General features: G+C 39.1%; 2 protein-coding genes across 3 annotated transcripts in view; both read left to right on the forward strand.

Annotated features, from left to right (window-relative positions):
* PSMB7 (proteasome 20S subunit beta 7) overlaps positions 1 to 23,372 on the forward strand; it is a 979,390-nt gene that overhangs the window by 379,420 nt on the left and 576,598 nt on the right. The gene's annotated exons all lie outside the window — the stretch shown is intronic.
* NR5A1 (nuclear receptor subfamily 5 group A member 1) overlaps positions 1 to 23,372 on the forward strand; it is a 170,486-nt gene that overhangs the window by 137,422 nt on the left and 9,692 nt on the right. For both annotated transcript variants that reach the window (XM_075184712.1, XM_075184711.1), the window contains exon 6: positions 6,457 to 6,604. In XM_075184712.1, the coding sequence (XP_075040813.1) occupies positions 6,457 to 6,604 (148 nt within the window). The remainder of the gene's footprint in view (positions 1 to 6,456; positions 6,605 to 23,372) is intronic.

Raw genomic sequence — 23,372 nt, forward strand, 5'->3', positions numbered from 1 at the left:
CATTTCTATTTCTGTTGATAACATGACCATAAATCCCACCCCGCAAGCTCGTTGCCTAGGTGTAATCCTTGATTCACAACTGTCGTTTATTCCCCACATCAACTCTATATCTAAATCATGTTACATACATCTAAAGAACATTTCCAGAATACGCACATATCTGACACAAGACACCGCAAAAAACATTAATTCATGCACTAATCATCTCCCGCATCGACTATTGCAATTCCCTCCTTACTGGTCTTCCCGAAGTCAGACTTGAACCCCTATAATCTATTTTGCACGCAGCGGCTAGATTGATTTTCCTTACAAACCGTTATTCCTCTGCTGAGCCACTCTGTCAGTCTCTACATTGGCTGCCTGTATTTCAACGAATCCAATATAAAATTCTTCTACTAACATACAAGGCCATCAACAAAATTGCACCGACATACATCTCCTCACTTGTCTCGAAATATCTCCCTACTCGACACCTCCATTCTGTACAAGATCTACGTCTCTCCTCCACTCTCATCACATCCTCCCATTCTCGGTTACAGGATTTTTTCCGGGCTGCACCCACTTTGTGGAATTCCCTCCCATGCACAGTAAGACTTTCCTCTAGTCTTCAAAACTTCAGCGTTCACTGAAAACCCACCTCTTCAGACAAGGTTATGATATTCCTCAACCATCATCTTAATTTCCATAGATTACCCTATTACCAGCCTCTACACTGCTAACGCAAGACAACAACCTTCTGACCAACATTGCAACACACATAGCCCACTCAGTACTTTTACCTTTGCAGTCTGGCTTGTCCATTGTGCAATATGATGTAGCACATGCCCTTGTGTTTCTAACTCCCATTGTCTTATAGATTGTAAGCTTTCGAGCAGGGTTCTCTTACCTCTCTGTCTGTATGTATTACCCAGTATTGTCTTATTAATGTTTGTTCTCAATTGTAAAGTGCTACGGAATTTGCTGGCACTATATAAATAAATGTTGATGATGATGATGATGAGGAACTTTGTTCTGTCTTGTGAAAGTTGTGCAAGGAGTAAAGTCCCCAGGAACTGTCCTTCAGGCCAGCTTGTTCTGTAATCCATTCCTTTGAATCCTTGGACACACTTATCAATGGACTTCCATCTTCTGCAGGGCATAACACTATATGGGTGGTTGTAGACCGGTTCAGTAAATGTCCCATTTCATAACATTAACCAGACTTTACTGTGCACGAGATCTAGCTATTCTATTTGTTCAACATGTATTTAGGCTCCATGTGCTCCCTACTGATATTGTCTCTGATCGTGGCTCCCAGTTTGTTGCGCAGTTTTGGAAATCTTTCTGTACCCTCCTCAGGATCAATATCAGCCTTTCATCCGCATACCACCTCAATCTAACGGACAAACTGAGAGGGTTAACCAATCCCTGGAACAGTTATTACGGTTGTACACCACAGAATCCCATGACAATTGGTCCTCTCTGTTAACCTGGGCAGAGTTTGCATACAAAAACTCATGTTATTTTTCTACTCATACTTCTCCATTCTATTGTAATTTTGGGTTCCGCCCCAGGTTCAATTCTCTAAATTTGCTCAGTTCTTCTGGTCTCCCGGAAATACGTTCTACAGCTGCAGACCTCAAGATTATTTGGAAGAAAGTTCAGTCTTCTTTGAAGCGATTCTCATTTCACTCTAAAAAAAATTCTGACCGCCATCGTACAGCTTCTTCTTTCAAAGTAGGACAGAAGGTCCTGCTCTATAGTTGCAACATTAAGCTCAGAGAACCGTGCAAAAAACTTGGGCCTAAATTTATTGGACCGTTCACGATTATCAATCAAGTCAGCCCTGTAGCTTTCAGGTTGAAGATTCCTTGCTCCTTTAGGATTCCAAACACTTTCCACTGCTCCCTTCTCAAACCAGTGTTATACCCAAGCCAGCTTCAACATCATCAGCCCTCAAGTACTCGGTCACTGGATCGGAATAGACCTCAGAAATTTGTTGTTCAAAAAATCCTTGATTCTAAAAAAGTCCAAGGATTGGTCCCTTATCTGGTTCAGTGGAAGAAAAGGAGGAACCGTCCTGGGTTCCACAAAGGTGCCTTCATGCTAAAAGGCTTATCCAGGGGGGTTTTCAAGCAATTCCCTATGAAACCAGGGTGTTGGGGTTCCTAAACCACTCCTCAAGGGGGGTACTGTTAGAAGCCGCGGTGGCCGCAGGCAGCGCCTTGACTCACCCTCTCCCTGGCGTCCCGGCCGTCTCCATGATGACCGGGACATCACTTCTGGGTTCTCGGCCCGACCATTGCCAGGGCAATGGCCGGACGCCGAAAGTAATTGTTATCGTGCCCCGGCATCAGCGCAGCCGGGTGCGCGAGCTTCAGCCTGCAGGCTGATAAGGAGCTAATTAATTTATTAACTGGTGTCTGGGGATGATTCATGGCAAAGCCCTGATTGGTTACCATTAGTATTTAAGGCAGGGAGGGCTTAGCCTCCCTGCTTGTTATAGAGTAGATTTTGTCTGGTGCTGTCCTGCCCCTGTGCTGTTCCTGTTTGTCCCAGTTCCTGTAGATATTCTGCCTGTTTTTCTATTGGACCTACTGTTGTGACCCTCTGCCTGTACCTTGGACCTTGCCTGTTGTCCATGACCCTGACCCTTTGACCTGAGTCTTGGACTCCGCTGTTTGCCTGTGATCCTGACCTTTGGCGTGTCATTGGACCATTCTACTTGCTTGTGACCCCTGACCTCGGCTTACGTCTGACCATCTGCTACCATCTACTCAGCCTCCTCTGGCCTGCCGCTGCGGTATTGTTATCGTATTTGCACTATGCTAGGAGTTAAGTCTTGGGAGCATCCGAGTACCTCTGAGCACATAAAGCTCTACGGGAAAGGCGGCTGCTATAGGTGAAGACCTCTGTCATCTGTTCTGAAAGTTCGTTATCAGACCGGCAGGTGTATGAAGATGCACACTCTGCATAAATGTCTCATCAGGTGTCCAGCCTACTACCACTTTAGAACCTCCTCTTTCATTTATTTAATCTTGTTAGTATTTCTCCTTTAATACTGCCCAGTTCAGTCATACATACTTAAATTAATCATGAAAGTGAAGGAACATCAAAGCTGCCTTAATTACATTTGGCACTCTTTGTGTTTGAAGATTTGCTGGACAAGGTGCATCTAGAATAGGCTACGCCGCCGAAGTGCAGGTGACAGTTGCACAATGCATCAAAAACATCTCAAAATATGTCCAGCTCTACCCATGTAGCATATAATCCAGGTTTACATCAGACATACAAACACCCACATATGCAAACACTCAACCAGGTCATATGTACAAAACTTTGTTAACATTTATTTTGATTGCAACAAACACAGTCGCTACAAGGCTTGATACAATAGAGCATGTATAATACTCTTATTTTTCTATGCTTACGCTCAACCTCAACATGTTGCTCAGTGCATTTCAATAAGAATGACTAGAGGTAAATAGGGCATATTAATTACAAACAGGAACATTTAAACAAACATTTCATACACATAGCACACAAAATGCCGCCTCCACTTTGCTGACTGTGAATAGGATTTCTAAGTGACATTTAGCTTTTAGTGCATCTGATGTTGTACATTCAATTTCACCTCTGAATACCTTTTTTTCCCATACATTAGTAAACAACTATTGAAAGAATGTACTGACTGTTGTGAGGCAGATCCTACTCCTAGCAGATGCTTTTGCCATGAGGTCAGACCTGAATTTCTAACCGCCTATCAAAAGTTTTCGTAATGCATATAAACTTGTGTACATAACACAGTTAATATACAAGCTTATCTTTACCCTTTGACATATTATATTGCTGTAATATGGGATAAAAGCTGTGATGAAAAGCGATAGAGCCCTTAACTATTTATGACTACATCTGTGTCAATGGTGATGCTATAAAACACAAATATCTATACATGTGTGTTACATAGAATTCTTCTGAAATTGCATTTCACTTAGAATTCATTTAGGAAGTGGATGTAAGGAAGGACACTTATTGTGGATATATGCGAGTGCAAATTAATAATCGCACAAGAGTATATACCCACATACCCAAATACACAACCAGGTCATAAGCACAAAAAAAGTTTGTTAACACTTGCTCTTATAGTGACAAACACATTTGCTATTAGGCTTCATATAATACAGCAGATATAATGCGTATGAGTGAAAGTAGCAAAAAAAATGTTTTCAAATACGCCCCCACAAAATCCTATAAGATATGCACGATGAACGCAGAAAGCACCTATCACCTTCAGAGGCGAGTTTGCAATAAATCAGAAGCGACTAACTAGTGCTGGTGACTGTGATCACCATCAGGGTGTGTTTACACCTGACAAAAAGACAGTTGTGATCAACAATTGTCCTTACCATTGCATATCTGTGTGTATCTGTCAAATTGAAATAATAAGGCATTAGTTCATATTTTGATCAAAACAATTATATATTTTGATCTTACCACTTGCACTCTAGCAGGTGCAAAACATAAAGTTCCTAACAGGCTTACATGTGTCACTGTGCTGGTCTGCCTCTACCCCATTTACATAAACATTCCCTTACTTTAATCGACCGATGTTAGACCATCCACTTCCTCCCTTGTTCCAAACAAAAGGAGATGCAATGTCAGAATTGTGCAACTCTATGTGCGCATATACTTATACTATCTTTGCATATTTTCATAATTTACGCTACACTAGCTGGTGTAAGTTCATCTCAACATCAGGCCCTATGTACAAACAATATTTTGTGCAGCTTTTATTAACCATGGCTAAAATATGTACGCTATGTTAGACTGAGACAAATGCATGCAAGCAAGTATGATGTATGTAGCAAATTAAATTAATTAAAATAATAATAATAATAATAATAATAATAGTAATAATAATAATATGAAATATCACAATGAGCATAAACAAAAAAACAATGTTTGCCCTTTAAGTCCAGCAATCCCAAAGTAGAGGAATCTGGAAGCCTCTGTAATGCCTACTGCCTACATAGGTGGTCATACCGGCAAGTTAGGATAATGAAAGAAGACTGCAATCTGCACCCCTCTTGTACCCAGCTGTGTCTTTTACCACCAGTCCACTGCCCAGTTTAGCACAAAGTAGAAGAAAAGTATATGTATATATAGAACAGTAACACAGTGTTCTATATGTAATAACCTTTGTAAAAACAAACAAGAAAGTAATACACCTTGTTGGTGAACCTAAAAATAATTAACAATATTGTATTTGCCTTTTATAATGTACATAACATTAGGACAAATGTTTAAGACACCATATGCAGTTGCCAATTCAGGCAACAAAATGACTAGTCAGAACCAAAGCTACAGCTACAGTTATAGGGCTCAGTTTCATATATAGCCCATGGTAACATTGATATTTGTAGCAGAGTTTGACTTACTCTGTGTATTTGTGTAATGTATTTACAGGGGTGGCTGTCTATAGATTTTTTTTTTAACCTTTTTTGTATGAAGATGTTGCATATCTCACAATAGTCCTCTTTGGAAAATTGGGACTAACTTGACTAAGCCCAAACCATGTAGAATTCACCCATCCCATGGTTATTTGCAGTATGGCCACACTCTTTTCCTGATAGGCCAAACTCAAGACATCTCTGCTGTTGGAAGGTATGGTGGTACAAAGACTTCTTGCAGAAAACACCATTCAGCAAAGTTGCCATTGATTGCCATTTCTTTCCCACAATCCCTTACTTGTCCTAGAGCCCTCTTGTCAATCTTAATCATGTCAGATAATCCTCTCACAATACAGAAACTGGAGGCATGATGATGTCCTAGTGGCAAGGTATACAGGGCTTGAAAGTCAAAGGGCCAACATTAAGAGAGAGCAGGCAAAGAGGTCTGTACTATTTATAGTACAGAAAGATTAAATTACAGTCAAAGACTGAACCCCTAGGTAAGTATTAGGTTGCCCTCCCAAATCAGACACATAGCTGGCTACCATGCAAGGTAAGAAGGGGCAGCTGCCTTGGGCACTGGGAACCTGTGTCAGTGACTTCCCAGTAAGTAGGAATGGTGGTGGTGATGGCTACTGACACAGTTCAGGTTTCTTAATTTTAGTCTCTAATCCATAAAAGAATGTATAGGAAGTTCTCTCATAGTGATTATTCAGTAAAATCATTTTTTTAAAATTGTCTTAAAAATAATTTTATTTAATTAGCTACTTTTCCTATTCAAAATAAAACAAAAACTAAGATAGGCTAGACAAAAATAGAAATATTGGCCCAATATCACTAACAGTTTATGAAATACAACAGTAGACATTTCTCTCAACTCAAGGGGTGCAATGGGAAGTCCCACAGTTTCGGAGGAGTAATGTAAATGTATTTATGACCAATATATTTTCTAAATCTGGAGCAAAGCCAATGTTTAAATATAAATTCAAGGCTCAAGATGAATGAAGTCAATGAATTTGTGTTTCAGATTGAAATGTCAGCCATCTCAACCCAGGCGGGATCCACACTGAACAACTTGGTCCTCAGAGCACAAGAGCTGGTCATTCTCCTACATTCTCTCCAGGTGGACAGACAGGAGTTTGTGTGTCTCAAATTTCTTATACTCTTCAGCCTTGGTGAGTAAAGAAAAGTCCTTTCTACCTAGGGCAGTGGGTCTGTAATGCAGGAAAGAAAGAGAGCATAACAATTGAATGTATGAACTTCTTTTCATTTAGGGCTTGTTCAGAAGAGTGGTTTGATAGAATTTACTTATGTCTTACAGAATGCATTAGAAGCAAACTGCTCTAAAATTATTGATGGTATTAGGATCATTGATCCCTTTGCCTGCACATCACGGCTGTCCACATACGAATAATCCATAGATTAGCAAAAAATGTCAGAAAAAGTTTTACTCTGACCCTCAATTACAATACCACTTGTGTGAACAGTGGAGTTGTCAAGCCACTATTATAAATGATCCTGATATCTGCATTTTCTTTAGAGGTTTGCTGCTGTCAGCTAAATGAGCCCCAAAGATGCATTTAACAGCACATTATCTCCACACAGTGGCGGAACTACCATTGGTGCAGCCGTTGCGGTGCACCAGTGCCCATGAATATAATGGGGCGAGCTGCATGGGGAACTAGCATGCTGTGGCCCCGGTTCCCTCCTCACCGATTTCCTGCTCTGGGGCCCACGGCTCACAGATTCCGCCTCTGTCTCCACATCAGTTGAACATGAGCCTCACATCACTACTGTACTTTGTACTGTTTTTCCCACTGGACATGAAGTAATTGGCCAATGCTAATGATCTATGTGCTGCTGTTAACATTCTAATTATCTGATTACAGGTTACTCACATAGGGCCTGATGCTGTGTTAGGAGCAAAGCAAAACAAGGAGCAAATTTGGTCCTTGGCAAAATTATGTTGCATTGAATGGGGAAATAAATGTAAAATGTGGGGACACATTTATAGTTGGTATAGGGCGTATCCTAGATCAATTTTAATTTCAGTTTAAAAATAAAGCTAAAAAGTATTTATGTGCTACATGAAAAAGCAGCCAGTATTTTCCTTGCATGCAAAAAAATAAATTCATTTGCACCATTTTCATTGTAACATGGTTTGTCCAGGAGCAAACTTACTCATTTTCTTTTGCTTTTGCGAATTTCCTGCTTGTCAGTGTTTTTCCAGTTTTGAAAAATTCATATATGATAGGACTCAAACTCTAATGAAATGCAACTAGAATACACAATGGCAGCTCACATAGTGAATTTAAAAAAAAATGTAGCTTTTTTTTAGAAAATCCAACTGTTTGTGCTTGCTTTAACCTTGCCTGTACAGAGCACTGTTATCCCATAGTGCTGTCAAAGGTTTTTGTGCAATGAGCCACATAGGATATAAATAATTATTTGTAGGTCAGATTCATTAGAAAAAAATATGTCAGACAATATACTAATCTATGAAGGTTTAAAGGGCACAAAAAAGTTTTAGAGAACTGCACTCGATCCAAAAGTTTGAAAAAAAAAATATTTTGCCTTACAACTTAGAGAGCTAAATACTATTTATATTTGTATGAAATACTAATGATGTGAATATCACATAAAAAAAACATATTGTAAGTGTAAAAACTGTGGCTGGTGTTTATAGAATGTGCACGGGATAGAGCATATAGACGTGTATTTTATTGGCTTTGCAGGAGCAAAGTTGGGAACATTTTAAGTGCTGTTCCTGATGTTGTGGCACTTAGCTGAACATAGGCAAGGTTGTGGTGGAGAATTTTGATGAGTGTATGTGCTTCTTCCAACGTAGTTAAGGGCTTGTAAAACCCTTTTTTTGTAGAGGCCACTTTTACTTATGTGGATTATGGGGGAAAAAAAACACCTTCAACGGCCTCTGTACGGGATTCAAGAACTACATTACTTTATATACTGAAAGTACAGCTAATAGTACATTGGTTGTTGCAGAAGGAAAGCAAGTGAAACTCTACTAGTCATACTGTTAGCTGCTAGTCCCCCTGTCCCCTGTATAATATAAAGATGGTGTAATATTGGGCGCGTTTGCATATAGTTAATAAGCAGAGGTAGAACCATTTTCCTTTGGACAAGCCATTTTGCCATAGCAGGAAAATATCTCATTCATTATTACGTAACATCATCATCATCATCATCATCATTTATTTATATAGCGCCAACATATTCCGTAGCGCTTTACAATTGGGGACAAACGTAATAAACTAATAAACAAACTGGGTAAAACAGACAAAGAGGTGAGAAGGCCCTGCTCGCAAGCTTACAATCTATGGGACAATGGGAGATTGACACATGAGGTTAAGTATACATTTTGCATCTTGGCCCAGCCAGACTGCAAAGGTAGGGTGACTCATAAGCTAAATGATCCTGTCACACAACAATGTTGGTCCGGGGGTAGTTGTCTTGTGTGAAATTGTGTAACAGGCTAAAGGTAGTGAGGTTAAGATGGTGGTTGAGGAATATTATAAGCTTGTCTGAATAGGTAGGTTTTCAGAGAAGGCTTGAAAGTTTGTAGAACAGAGGAGAGTCTTATTGTGCGAGGGAGAGAGTTCCATAGAGTGGGTGCAGCCCGAAAAAAGTCCTGTAACCGGGAATGGGAGGATGTAATGAGGGTGGATGAGAGACGCAGATCTTTTGCAGAACGGAGTTGCCGAGTTGGGAGATATTTTGAGACAAGAGAGGAGATGTATGTTGGTGCAGCTTTGTTGATGGCCTTGTAGGTTAGTAAAAGTATTTTATATTGGATTCGGTAGAAGACAGGCAGCCAGTGTAGAGACATACAGAGTGATTCAACAGAGGAATAGCTATTTGCAAGGAAAATCAGTCTTGCCGAAGCATGCAAAATAGATTTTAGGGGTTTGAGTCTGTTTTTGGGAAGACCAGTAAGGAGGGAATTGCAATAGTCAATGCGGGAGATGATTAGTGCATGAATTAAGGTTTTAGCAATGTCTTGTGTGAGATATGTGCGTATTCTGGAAATGTTCTTTAGATGTATGTAACATGATTTAGATATAGAGTCAATGTGGGGAACAAAGGATAGGCGTGAATCAAGGATTACACCTAGGCAGCGAGCTTGTGGGGTGGGATTTATGGTCATGTTATCAACAGAGATAGAAATGTCAGGTATGCTCTTGTTGGCGGGTGGGAATATTATTAACTCTGTTTTAGAAAGATTAAGTTTGAGTTGACGAGAGGACATCCAAGATGAAATGGCAGAAAGACAGTCAGTTACACGGGACAACACAGATGTCGAGATATCAGGAGAGGATAGATAGATTTGGGTATCATCCGCATAGAGATGATACTGAAAGCCAAAGGAACTTATTAGATTTCCAAGAGAAGCGGTATAGATAGAGAACAGCAGAGGACCTAGCACCGAGCCTTTTGGTACTCCAACTGATAGGGGAAGCGGAGCAGATGTGGCTCCAAAGAAATTAACAGTGAAAGAGCGATTAGAGAGGTAAGATGAGAACCAGGATAGAACTGTGTCTTGAAGACCTAGGGATTGCAGTGTTTGTATGAGAAGAGAGTGGTCAACTGTGTCAAATGCAGCCGAGAGATCAAGGAGAATTAGGAGAGAGTAATGGCGTTCAGTCTTAGCAGTGATCAGATCATTAACAACCTTGGTCAGCGCAGTCTCTGTGGAGTGTTGAGAATGAAAGCCTGACTGAAGAGGATCCAACAGGTTGTTTGCGGAAAGAAAGCGTGTGAGGCGAGTGTAGGCAAGTCTCTCTAGAAGCTTGGAGGGGCAAGGGAGCTGAGAGATGGGACGGTAATTTGAGAGAGAGTTTGGGTCGGAGTTTTGTTTTTTTAGAATAGGAGTAATCACTGCATGCTTGTATAGTGATGGAAAGATGCCAGTAGAGAGTGAGAGATTACAGATTTGAGTTAGAGGTGAAATGAGCACAGAAGACAGGGATCTACCAATTTGCGAGGGAATAGGATCAAGAGGACAGGAGGTAGAGTAGGAAGATAAGAAGAGCGTAGAAATTTCCTCTTCATTTGTGGGGTCAAATGAAGAAAGGGTGTCAGAGGGTAGTGGGAAGGAAATGAGCTGATGGCTTGTTGAGGAAGAGGATACCATTTCTAGTCTGATCTTATCAATCTTGTCCTTGAAGTAGGTAGCAAGATCCTGAGCACTGATAGTAGATGGAGGGTTCGGGGTGGGAGGATTGAGAAGATGATTAAATGTATTGAAAAGGCGTTTGGGGTTAGAAGCCTGAGCATAGATAAGAGATTGAAAGTATGTTTGTTTTGCAGTGTCCAGAGCATTTCGATAGGAGTGGTAGACAGAAGTATATGTGAAGAAGTCATTAGAGCTTCGAGATTTACGCCAGTGACGTTCTGCTTTACGGGACAGTTTTTGAAGATTTCGTGTTGCTTTGGTGTGCCACGGTTGACATCGAAGTCGACATATGACTTAATTAAATTCTAGGAATAACACGTCCCGCACAGTATTACCATTAGTACAGCAATTTTAATTTTACAGAGCTGCGAACAAATATCAGCATTAAAATGACCATACTAACGGTAATACTGCACACTAATACCGTAGTACCAGTATTAGTGTGCAGGACACGTTATTCTTCTGAATAACGCGGACAATTGAATTGGGCCAATTGTAACGTTTCAAAGAGAAATTAAAGAAACTATATCACTTGGTTGACTGATTTAGGATTATAGCATGATTGTTACATTTGTATCAATTTTATCAAATAATATTAAATTATAAACAATCCAAACAGTATCCACAAAATAAAACAAACTACATATTGTATGTTGCAAGCATGAATACTCGCAGTTAATTACATTGAATTGTAAATGTACCATCCCAAATGCAGACATGCTGAAACAGCAAAGTGGCTTTCTGACCAAGAAAATCAAATATAATGGGAAGGAAGAAAAAAATAAGACTCAGAATTTATCACCAATGTGCTGTGGGAGGACAGAGAGCTGATTACACAGAGAAGTCTAAACTGAGTCGGCAGACAGTGTGTGATAGCTCACTCACTAAATGTTAATTAGAATGAACAAAGTCCTGGGGCATTCACTTGTTATGTTATCAAGAACATCAAAACAACACAAAATAAGTAAGAAAATGATTGCAGGGACTCAGAAGCACAATAAATGAATCATTACGATTTGCTAAATTTAACTCCATAGTTGCCATATATGTCACTGTTGTTACCAGGGGTTAGTTGAGTTAAAACTCCATGGCAGGCGATATGTTGAACAAAGCCATAGTGGGCATTAAATAGAATTACTGGTCCGTGTTGCCTTGGAAACGTACAATTCTATTTTTAGCTATAAAGTAGTTATTTTCCTTTTTTTAAGTCAAACTGTGTCAAAAATGTCTTTCAAAAGTGTGCTCTGCTAAAGGGATCCAGAAAACAATGCAAATAATGTTTTATTGGACAACCTCCACTCACTTTTTTTTTAGCTCTAACACAACCTTTTCTTGTTTGTTGTTTCAAGAGTTTCACAGCTATCTTCCTTAACTCTTTGTAGTCCAAAATATTAGATCATTGTCCACGTAGCAATTCCCTCCTCTATTTGATTCAAGCTCATTGTGTCTAGTCCTAGAATTTCATTCAATTTCAATTTCAATTTCCTATTCTTTTATTTTTATTTGATTCATTCTGTAGTCATTGATTTTATTCTGGCACTTCATACTGTATTTCTTATAGTACCTAATTATTTCGCTCTTCATTCAACCTTCGTACCCTATCCCTTATGCCTCCAGTCTGAGCACCCATTGCAAACATCACTGTAGTTATTACTTCTGTTTGTTATTCCATCTTCCCCTACAGAGCTGCCAAACTCCTGGCCTCACTTAGCATGAGACTGGGAGCAAATAAATGTGACATAAGCATGTGATGTCGATGGCACTCAAAGGTCTTAGTGGCAGGAGCGGGCATGTTTGTTGATGACACCCCACAGATGTCATCATAAAATGGACTTTAGGTGGGCATGGCCATTGGTGTCATATTTATAGAAGTCTCCAATATGGATGGAAATTGAGTATCCCCATCAATAAATGTATAAGGATATCACAAACATGTCTTGTTAGGATAACAAAACTGGCAAATGTATGATGGCAAGCTAATTGCAACATCAGCAGAATCTCACCAATTACAGCATCAGCAGAATCGCACTAATTACCGCATCAGCAGACTCTCACCAATTACCCCATCAGCAGAATCTTACTATTTACCGCATCAGCAGACTCTCACCAATTACTCCAACAGCAGAAACTCACCAATTACCCCATCAGCAGAATCTCACCAATTACCCCATCAGAAGAATCTCACCAATAAACCCATCTACAGAATCTCGCCAATTCCCCCATCAACAGAATCTCCCCAATTACCCCAACAGCAGAATCTCACCAATTACCCCATCAGCAGAATCTCCTCAATTACCGCATCAGCAGAATCTCACCAATTACCCCATCAGCAGAATCTCACCAATTACCCCATCCACAGAATCTCACCAATTACCCCATCAGCAGAACCTCACCAATTACCCCATAAACAGAATCTTGATACCCCATCAACAGAATCTCACCAATTACCCCATCAGCAGAACCTCACCATGTAAAGCATGTTGTACTAATTACATGAGACTTCCAGGGCCGCCTTTATACTTTTCACTCTAGCTCATATTTTAATTTCATCTAGGTTTTGAAGAATCGTTTTTGCTGAAGGTCTCAGTAGATTTTGTATTCCACACCTAGATATTTACAATATATTGTACTTACATTCTTTTTTAATACACTTTTTCAATATACATTTTGTAAATTCACTACATCCCGAACTTCAAAATACCCATTTTTTTTCTAAATCACAGAGAACTCCTCAGTTTTCTTTATTTTTTCCATCCCCTGATATTCAAAGGTTCATATCCTCATTCTACATCTTCTTGTTTGTCCCTCTTTGAGTTTGTCTCTCTGTCAGTTTTCTCCCTGATACGTTCCTTGGTGCCCTTCCTTCATAACTATTCTATAGGATTATCGCACAACACTAATGATAATAATAATATCCGTTTACAATGCTCCCTCACTTAGCACCAAGTACATTCTTTGCACAAAAGTACATTCAGATGTATTCAGCCATTGTACATCACCCTTGCTATTATCATACACTTGCAATAAATAAAATTTGTCCGGTATCTTAGGATAACAATATAAAGAATGAATGCTGTAATCATATTATTGGAAAGCGTTTAATGTTCCTGTTAGCTTGTTTCTTCAAGTGGGTGTTTATAGTGGATATTGCATGTATCACTTTTAATCAGAACTTTGCTTCCAGCAGCTGCAGGTAACACACAAGTGGACATTTGTAGGTGTACAATTGTGGGATTCCGCATAATGGAGAGATTTTCAGTTTTGAGCATAGTCAAAATTTCACTATCCATGGTAAATTTCAAAACTGGCTGGTGCTGGTATTATTATAAAATTACTGGATATATCATAATGCTTTTCTGTGTCTAAACCAGTGGAACGTTTCTACAGGTGGGAGACACTATTGTCAAAGGAGCTGTATTTTAAATCAGTTGCAAAAATTGACAGGTCAGGCTATGATAATATATAAAGAGGAAACCATATAAGGGATGAAGACACCAGGAAAGCTAGCACTGAGTGAGGGTAACAAGAAAGTGTTTAGGGGGTCAGTTTAGTAAAAAAAAAAAAATGAAGAGAAAAGGTATAAACATTCTGGGGTGAGTACTACACCAAATTCTATAAAAGAGCAATGTTTTCATGAAGGGTTTTCTTAACCTTTAGTTTAGATTTAAAATTTTATAAAAAATGATGGTTAAATTACTTTCATTCAAAAAGGCAATTAAAAACATTTTTTAATCAAGAAAAAGTGATTTTTAAAAGTTTGTACTTTTAAAATAAATAACATTCCAAACATTGTTTAAAAGGTGTTATCATGCCAGAAATCATATGTAGCACAATAAAAAAGTTTAATCATTTTTGTATATTTCCACTTTATAATGGTTATTTTATTTTATAATTACAAAAATGAGAAAGATAAAAAAAAATCAAAATTGGCACAAAAAAAATATAGAGTAAAACATAGATGTTACAGTAGCCGATATATAATCATTTGGATGTCTATTTCATTTTGTTATATTTTAAAAGGTAAATGTAAGATATTGGTGATGGAATAAGAAACCTGCATGCCTTGTTAGCATATATTTTAATTTACACAACTTAAAAATTATTTTAAAGTGCTGTGCATTTTAAGATTAAGATATTTTTACTTCACTTCTACTTTATTTTTTTTTAATCTAAATCATTTTATAGAATAACTGCCATTGAGCTTTCTCCACTCCAATATGTACACAAAAAGTAATTGTTTGCTGGACATGTCTGGTTATAATTTGGAGGACAGTGTAAGGTATGATATGCTGGACACTCTTGGATGTAATTTTTTAGACAATACGGGTATATTATCCTGTACACCTTGTGATCATCAATGGTCTCGATATGAGTGATTTTGTATTTTGTAAGGTAATACTACTGATAAAACAATTACGTGTTGGGTGGCTAAGGCAGCTTGAGAAACAAGGTGTTGTGTAGTGGCAGTAAAACATATTAAGTATAAACAGTGTGGAAGTGTAGGGGTGCACAATGGGAAATTGAGTTTTCACATCCAGTTTTCTCTCTATGGGGGGGAATTCAATTCCCCCCAAAGTACCTCTGCTCTAAACCTATTATCGTTATTACGTTAAATATAACCCGGCTTTCTGCGCTCAGCGAGCAAAAAGCCGGCGTTGAAACTACTGTAATAACGGTATTTAAGCACACTATAACCGTAATAACGGTAATAGTGCGCAGGTCGCGTTACTTCTTACAGCAACGCCGCTAATTGAATTCCCAACTATGAGTTTAATCCCCCAATTGGAAATGTTGCCCGATAGTTTGCTGAGACAGCTTAGGATCTGATTATGTAGATAGGACAGCTGTAAAGTGCTACTTCTATTGTTCTTTGTTCTCTGATTACTTTTCTAGTATCTGTTCTTATTCCGTGTAATTGTTCATTACATTATTCATAATTTGTGTTTAAAAGTTTCATTTTTTTGCCATGAGGCCCCCTCATTTCCTAGTCCTGTATGGAACAGATAATGGTAAATTTATGTCTTCGGCAGAGGTGTTCCTTTAAGCTAAATATTTGCAAGTGGTATTTGTGGTGCATTGTTTATGTGTATGAGATGCAGAAGCTGAAAGTTTGTTCCAAAATAGACCATGTTTGCAACACCCTGTCCAAATCTGATAATAGAGGGGAACCGCAGATACGGTGTCGGCACAACATCAATGTTGACACTCGTCTCGGAATGAGACCAGCAGATAGCCTGCAGAATGTACGTCACACTGGTTCTATTAATCCTGTCACTCCACGGGAACAAGAGATTTCTCATCGCCGCAGAGTCTCTGGCCAATCCTGCTTAGACTATTTCACACGTTTGTTAGTCCCTTAGACAAAATAAACTAAGGTGGACCAGGGTGAGTGGTATAAGGGTGAAGAATGGAATTTTTTGACAGTTCTAATAAATGTAATATGTTCTGTCTATTAAATCTGCTCATCCTGTTAATTGGCAAAATATATTTTGCCATTGGGTTTCTTATTTTGTGGGGAAATGATGTGATTTGAGTTCTAATGCATTATTTACAAGCCATAAGCAGTCTTTCGAGTTCCTAACCCTCCCCATTCCTTGCTTACTTGCTAGTTCAGAAAACAGGGCAGACATAATGTTCCTAATGGAAGGAATGATGTCATGGAACTGATTCTTTGGCAGTTACTAAACTATATTTAAAATGATGCTCTCACAACCAGAAATTCGGCAACAGTTAAAGAATAACATACTTTTATTGTTGTACATATAAGACCATAAAGTAACTACTGCTTCAGTAATTACGTCAAAGTTACAGCGGCAGGAGACATCTCTATATTTTCTCTCTATCTTTCTTGTATGCGTAGCCCAGGGTTTCCCAAACCCAGTCCTCAGGGCTCCCTAACAGTGCAGGTTTTCTGGATCACATGTGACATAATTAGGACCACCTGTGGATCTGTTACAATGTATCAGTCAGTAATGAATACACCTGTGCTCCAGCAAGGAGATATGGAAAAACCTGCACTCTTGGGGAGCCCTGAGGACTGGGTTTGGGAAACTCTGGCGCCGTAGCCCCTTTCCACAGATGTGTGTGATATGGGTGCTATTTGTCAGTATACCTACTTGCTGCACCGGGTTTCAGTTCAGTCTTTTCACATACCTGGGCAGCTAATCTGTCAAATCACCGATATTCGGCGATTGTGATGGCCATATTTAAAACGGCAAATTTTATTAAATGCAAAACCCGGCAAAATTTTAAATATGGCCGTCGCAATCGCCGAATATCGGCGACTTGACGGATCCGATGCTTAATACATTTACCCCCTGGTCTCTGTAGGTCAGAATGGCTGACCGTAGGACATCACAAGTGCATCAATACAGTTTACATTACAGTTGTTTTAATAAATGGGAGCAGTTGCAATAAAAACCTCAAAAGTTTCTCTTAGATGTTGCACGAGAGCTGTCATTGAACAAGATAGAAATGAATATGAGAAGCTAGTAAATAAAAAAGTCATTTAAAACAAAAGAATGGTAAAAGAAAGCATGCCACCGCCAAATCCATAACGAGCACCAGTTTTTGTGCAGACTGTTCGGTTCCCACTAAATCAGGCAGCCAGTGAGTCTTTCCTAGTCAGCCGTTACTTTGCTTTTATGGTTTTTTTTCTCACATTGGATTATACAGATAGAAGACTCTCCCATTATACTGTAGTATGATGAAGACGGAAAAATATATAATTGAATTTATAATACAATGGTGAACAATAGTATGGGGAGTGTTTTATTCAACAAACACTAGCATGCCTTTCCAGTCAATGGCTGTCAGTGCATACTGGAACATGTATTTATCCAATAGCAGTAGTTAGTATTTGAGGTAAAAAGCAGCTGGAGAAGAAGCACTGATTAAAGTTCAACGTACCCAGACACAATAACTTAAACGTTGGGTGAAAAAAATGTTGTTTTCATGTGAAAGAAAAGTTCCCCTTACTGACAAGGATAGAAGTGCAGCAAAATTGATGTGTTTTCACTAATGCCAAAAGGATAATCAGTTCAACACCAGTAGACCATGGTTCCGATTAAGTTAGAAGATGGGGATGGAATCTTCTGATACTGGGACTGTTAGTGTTATATTTGGCTGTGACATCATAGCTATGCTCCACACTCCCAGTGTAACAGTGACATGGCGTAGCAGCAACCAGCAGCTTCACAGGTAAGAGGCTGCTAGCTGACTCTCCTGCATGTCAGCAGCCGGTGACACTTATAATAGTCTTATTGTAGGTTCCCACTAGTTACAATGTTTAAAGTGTGGTAGTTTATAACATACGAGATTGTCGCACCTGTATTACAAAAACCTGGACATCTTTGTTACAGTTAACGGTTCCACATAATAACCTAATAAAATCATGTAAAACAGTACACTGCAACAAAATTAGAAACATATAACTTCTATAAATATGTTATATAACATCCTCATGTGAAACTGTATATAGCATATACTTACTATGAGTGTTTCCATGCACAAGTATTCACGCATCATCATGGCCCCACCCCCTGCATAATTGGCTAAAACTAGCCAATGACGAGATTCCCAGAGCCCCCTTCCACACGCTCCCCCCCCCCCTCCCGATCTCCCAGACGCCTGCTTGGCCAAGTTGGCAAGTATGACTATATGCACGCAGTTCAAAAACCTGCAAAAGAGAGCAAAGAGAGACATACATTTTTGTACTGTCTGTATTTTGTAAATCCCCGTTGTGTACTGTAAATTATAATGCTTATTACATTTTAGGCCCTGATGGCATTATTTTATTGATGCCTGGATAGCATTTCATTATAACTCTGCAGAACAGCTGATGCAGTCGTTCTAACTCATAGGAAACTATCTACATATAGCATGAATTATAGTTTACTAGTCAAATTTATGTATACTTATATGCTATGCTGAAAAGTGTATAGTAAACAAATGACAAATAAACTCTTCTTATAAAATAAGATAATTGTAAATTCCTTTAACTGCAGAGAACAGAACATATCTGTTTACGGAGTGGTTATCTCAGTCAGTTGATTGCCGATAACTGGGTCGTCAGTATATCTGAGAATTTCTCGGTCATTCTGTCTTGCAGATTACTACTAATTATGTATAGAAAAAACACAGATTTCATATTCTACAATCTGCCCTATCAGGTTTATAACTAAATCATGGCTTAGATAGTTACAGTTAACAGAAAACACTTGCCAAGTGTAATGAATTCTCCATTAATGTTGTTTTCTCAAAGAATAAATGAGGAAACAGGTGTAAGGCACATTCTCCAGGTGATCTCTGAAAAAGAAGCATGTGCATACAGAATGTTAATTTGACATTAGCAATGTGCAGTCAAGGTTAGCAGCTTTGCTTTCACTCGCTTTCAATCAGCGGCCCCACTCATATTCAGGGCCTGACTAAGGGTTCAGTTCGCCCTAGGCTAATACGTTTGCAGCTCCCCCTCATTTTCCATGTCAGACTAATGTGCGGTAAGTAAAAACAAACTCGTCCTTTCTTTAATTTAAAATCCGGATTCCTGTACCCGCCCCCCACCAATGTTTATGTTCCAGTGCTTTCGGAACAGATTCATGAACGAGCGCTACTGAGGGTGAAGGAGGAGGGAGGAGGGGGGGGGGGGGGGGGCTGTCACGCCTGTATCTCCTACTCGCTTTTCCTCAAGTGTCCACACAAAGATGATTTATTAAAGGGGACAAAGCAACAAAGAAGTAAATTTGATAATGGGCAAAACCATGTTACAATGCAAGGGGTGTAAATTAGTTTATTACTTTGCAAATAAATAAATATAAATACTGGCTGTTTTTTCATGTAGCGCAAAGATACTTGATAGCTTTATTTTTACACTGAATTTTAAATTCGATCTAGGACATGCCCTACCCAACTAGTAACATTTCCCCACATTTTAAATTTACATACCCCTTCAATGCAACATGGATTTGCCAAGGTGCAAAGATACTCTTTTTTTTTTTTTTTTTGCTTTTCTTTCCTTAATTAATCAGGCCCATTGTCTTCAGCCTCTGCCATGGGAATACATCAAGATTAAAACCTTACTACATTTTTCTTTCATGTTTTTTATTTAATTTAGAGAACAACTATTTTCTTAAATGTTAAAATGAATTTGAATTTCAGTTCCAAAAATTTTGCACCCCCCCCCTGCCCCCCCAAAAAAAACCTCTCGCCCTAGGCTGCAGCCTAGTCAGCCTGTTAGATAATGCCTTGCTCATATTGAGGCATAACAGACAGGGACACTGAGTGGGGGCTGGTATTAAAGTGTCCATTCCGGTGACTTCCTTGGGGGCCCATCATCGGTGGTCATAATTGGAGCAGATTGGTCTCCAGATTATAGGCTGGGTAAAATGTCTCTGAAGACCAAAAGCTTTCTATTTGTGTGCGGTCACACTCCTCCTTGGCTGTGTTTGCAGAACTGGCTTCTGCTAAACCTGTGTGAGGCACGGGAGGACCAAGAAGTGACCAAACTGGGCCCATTGATACTCTTGGTGGCCCTGACAGCGGCTCAACAATTCAAATGGTCAAAGGAATAAAATTAAAGGGTAACGCTAGCAAAAATGTAATCTCTTTTCAGAGCTTTCTGGTTCAGTCCATTGAGCACCTGTGGCTCTCTCAGCATTTCAACTATCAAATATCACAAAATCGAGTATCACAGATGGAGCTCACAGATATGTAGCTAGACTATTACCCAGTAAAGTGTAATGCAATTACCAACATAGGTAATCCCATACAACTCATAGTGTACAGAACATGGGCCTGTACTGATTTGTCACAAGCAGAGAAATTGGCAATGTAACTAAGCACTACATAGAAAATCCACCCTCTGCACTCAATATTAACAAGGATATTAATAATGCTTTATACATTTAATACTTTAAAATGACTACACATTTGTTCAAGTAGAGATTGTAATTACCATATATTTTCCATCCATTTGACCAGTTACACAATGCTGTTCTGTAGATCTTTCCATGTTTTTGCATGTATTTTCCTAGTACAGTGTCTTGGGCTTAATTATTAAATACATTTTTTTGAACTGTGTTTTTATTTTAATTTTGGAAAATAAACTGGAAATTTGGGAGTAAACCATTGTGCTGAAATGAGTCGGGGTCAAGGTATGGTGGACATTTAAAATTCATGTGGAAAGAAGATGGTCGTCCAGTCAGACATTTGCTTTCATTTTCTAACCTGCACTAGAATAATGATTGGTAACTTCTGATTGGTTCGTTTGGGCAACACCACAATTTTTCCTTGCACCAGCTGTTGTAAGTGCCCTGATAGATATCAACACTGTTGCATGTGTTAAGCTGGTCACCTACTGTCTTTACAGGTTAATAGTTGTGGGCATACAAAATAATTTATTATATTTTAGTTGCCTCTTTAACAGGAAATGATTAATGACCACCTCAAGCTTCACAGATAGGATACAACAGCTCATTTAGTCAGAATACAATGATTCAGTTATGACAATGGCTACATTCAGTGCACCATATATGTGGGGAAATACTGTTAACGGGCAAGTTCATTAAATCACTGATTCAAATGAACACTAATGGCCTCAGATTAATATGTTGTTCTGTCATATTGTATGGAAATTACCTTTATTCTCTGAGATGGAAAGAACCTGAAGAAACATGTTGTAAGTTGTATATAGGATAAAGATGTTTTTCTAAAGCAGAAAACACAGTGCATCTGTTATATAGAGCATATCCTCTGTCCTGCAAATGTAAGAGCCATGGTTCAGCGCTTAATATATACAGTATATAGTGGGGTCAGTGTCAAACAAAATGGGGTCTTGGGCAGAATTCAAGATGGAGCCTCTACTAACTGTTATATACCAAGCTAAAAGAACTGTAAGGCAGGGCCAGCTTGTTTACTGATATTGGTCAAATACATACTTGGCAACCTTTTTATTCAAATCCCCTCTGGGAAATCCCGGAGAGGAGATCATGCTGGCGAGTCAGAGGGGTGGGGCCACACAAATCATGCCAGTAAGCCCCGCCCCTGATGCTCAATACCGCCATATTGCAGGCAGCTGGGTCAGGGTGACACGATTTGCTGTGCATTGCGTCATTAAGCCCTGTTCCCATCCACTTCAGTAGGGAAGTGGGCAGGACGCAGAAGGTTGCACTGCTTTCCCGGGAGACCAGGAGAACTCCTAGAAATTCGGGAGTCTTACGAACGTTTTGGGAGAGTAGGCTACTGTGGTCAAATGTAAGACTGTAGGTTGGATATGTACTAACGTCATTCTGTCAGTGAGGAGATCTGACATCTGTCTAATACAATGACACAATTATGGCACTGACAATGGTGATGTGAAGATGCAGCTCTGCCTAAAAATTGATGAACATATAGCAGACATCTGAGAAGAGCTGTGTCTCTCCATCTCCACCCGCTCCTGTATGTCACCTCTCACTGTGCAGCCGTAGACGAGATGAAAGGGAATAGGATGTCTCATTTAGCAACTCACGACAAGTCTCTTACCTGTGGCATTGGTGTGTTAGGAGTATTGTCTTATTAATGATCTGTGACCCCCCTTCTGTATTACAAATAATTACAAAAAACTGTCACTCTGGAGACAAGTTCTCTTTAGGGCCACACTCCCGGTGAGATCCACAGCTCAGGTGGTATAATTCTAGGGAGCAGCAGAAGCGATGTTCTCACCTCCTGGCCCAGTCCTATTTTCTCTCACTTCCCAGTAGCTCTGCAACTGCGCTCTGCTACTACTCCATCCTGCTTGATGTGGCAGGAGAGCTAGAGGAGGAATGCACCGGCTCCTGCTTCCACTCACTTCAAAAATAATGATTGGACGAGGGAGTTTCAATACACTTCTTCCTGCATTCCATTATTATTACATCCTTAAAGAGAGCATAACTCTTCTGGTACTCTTTAATGCACACAATATATAGACATACAAGAGACGTGCAGAGCCATTATTCCAACTCACATAAAGCTGTCACATTAACTGTATTACTGAAATGTATGGACACGCTCACATGAATAAAATGTTACTGTTGCATGTGTCCTTATACTTCCCATTGCATCTTTTATTTAAGCAACTGAAAAAATGACCTTGAATGGTGCGACATATCTATCTTGACCAGCACTCACTGTCAGTATATGGAAGAGAAAAACAATAAAAATAAATAATAATAATAAAAAAAAAAAAAAAAAGAAGACAAAATATATATAAATAAAAAGCAAAAATAAGTTGTTTATATATATATATATATATATATATATATATATATATATACATACATACATACATATACATACATACATACATACATACATGTATATATAAGAACTACCTCCTTTCAGCAGCGCCCACAAATTACTTTTGCTGGTAGCGTCCATCAGACACACATCTATAAGTGTTATGGTGAACAATAGACACAAGTGCTATGTTTGGTAGGGATTCTCACTAATGTTGATAATCTATTTCTAATGCTCCATCTCTCGCCTCTGTACATTCATTGCTGTTGCAGGCTCAGCTGTATAAAGCTGAGTTTCATCTCACATTCACGATGCAATTGTTTTGATCAAGAGAATTTCCACATTTCCCACACAATCAAAGCAAAGGCATTGACTGGAGAGGCTTCTATTTGTGCTGCTAAATAGATTTCTCTCCTGAGCAGGTAAAGTGTTTTAATTAATATTGAAGCTTCTCAAAACAGCAATATTTATGAAGTTCACTCAGGTAAGCATCC

This window comes from Mixophyes fleayi, chromosome 9 (assembly GCF_038048845.1).
Source record: "Mixophyes fleayi isolate aMixFle1 chromosome 9, aMixFle1.hap1, whole genome shotgun sequence".
Classification (NCBI taxonomy): domain Eukaryota; kingdom Metazoa; phylum Chordata; class Amphibia; order Anura; family Limnodynastidae; genus Mixophyes; species Mixophyes fleayi.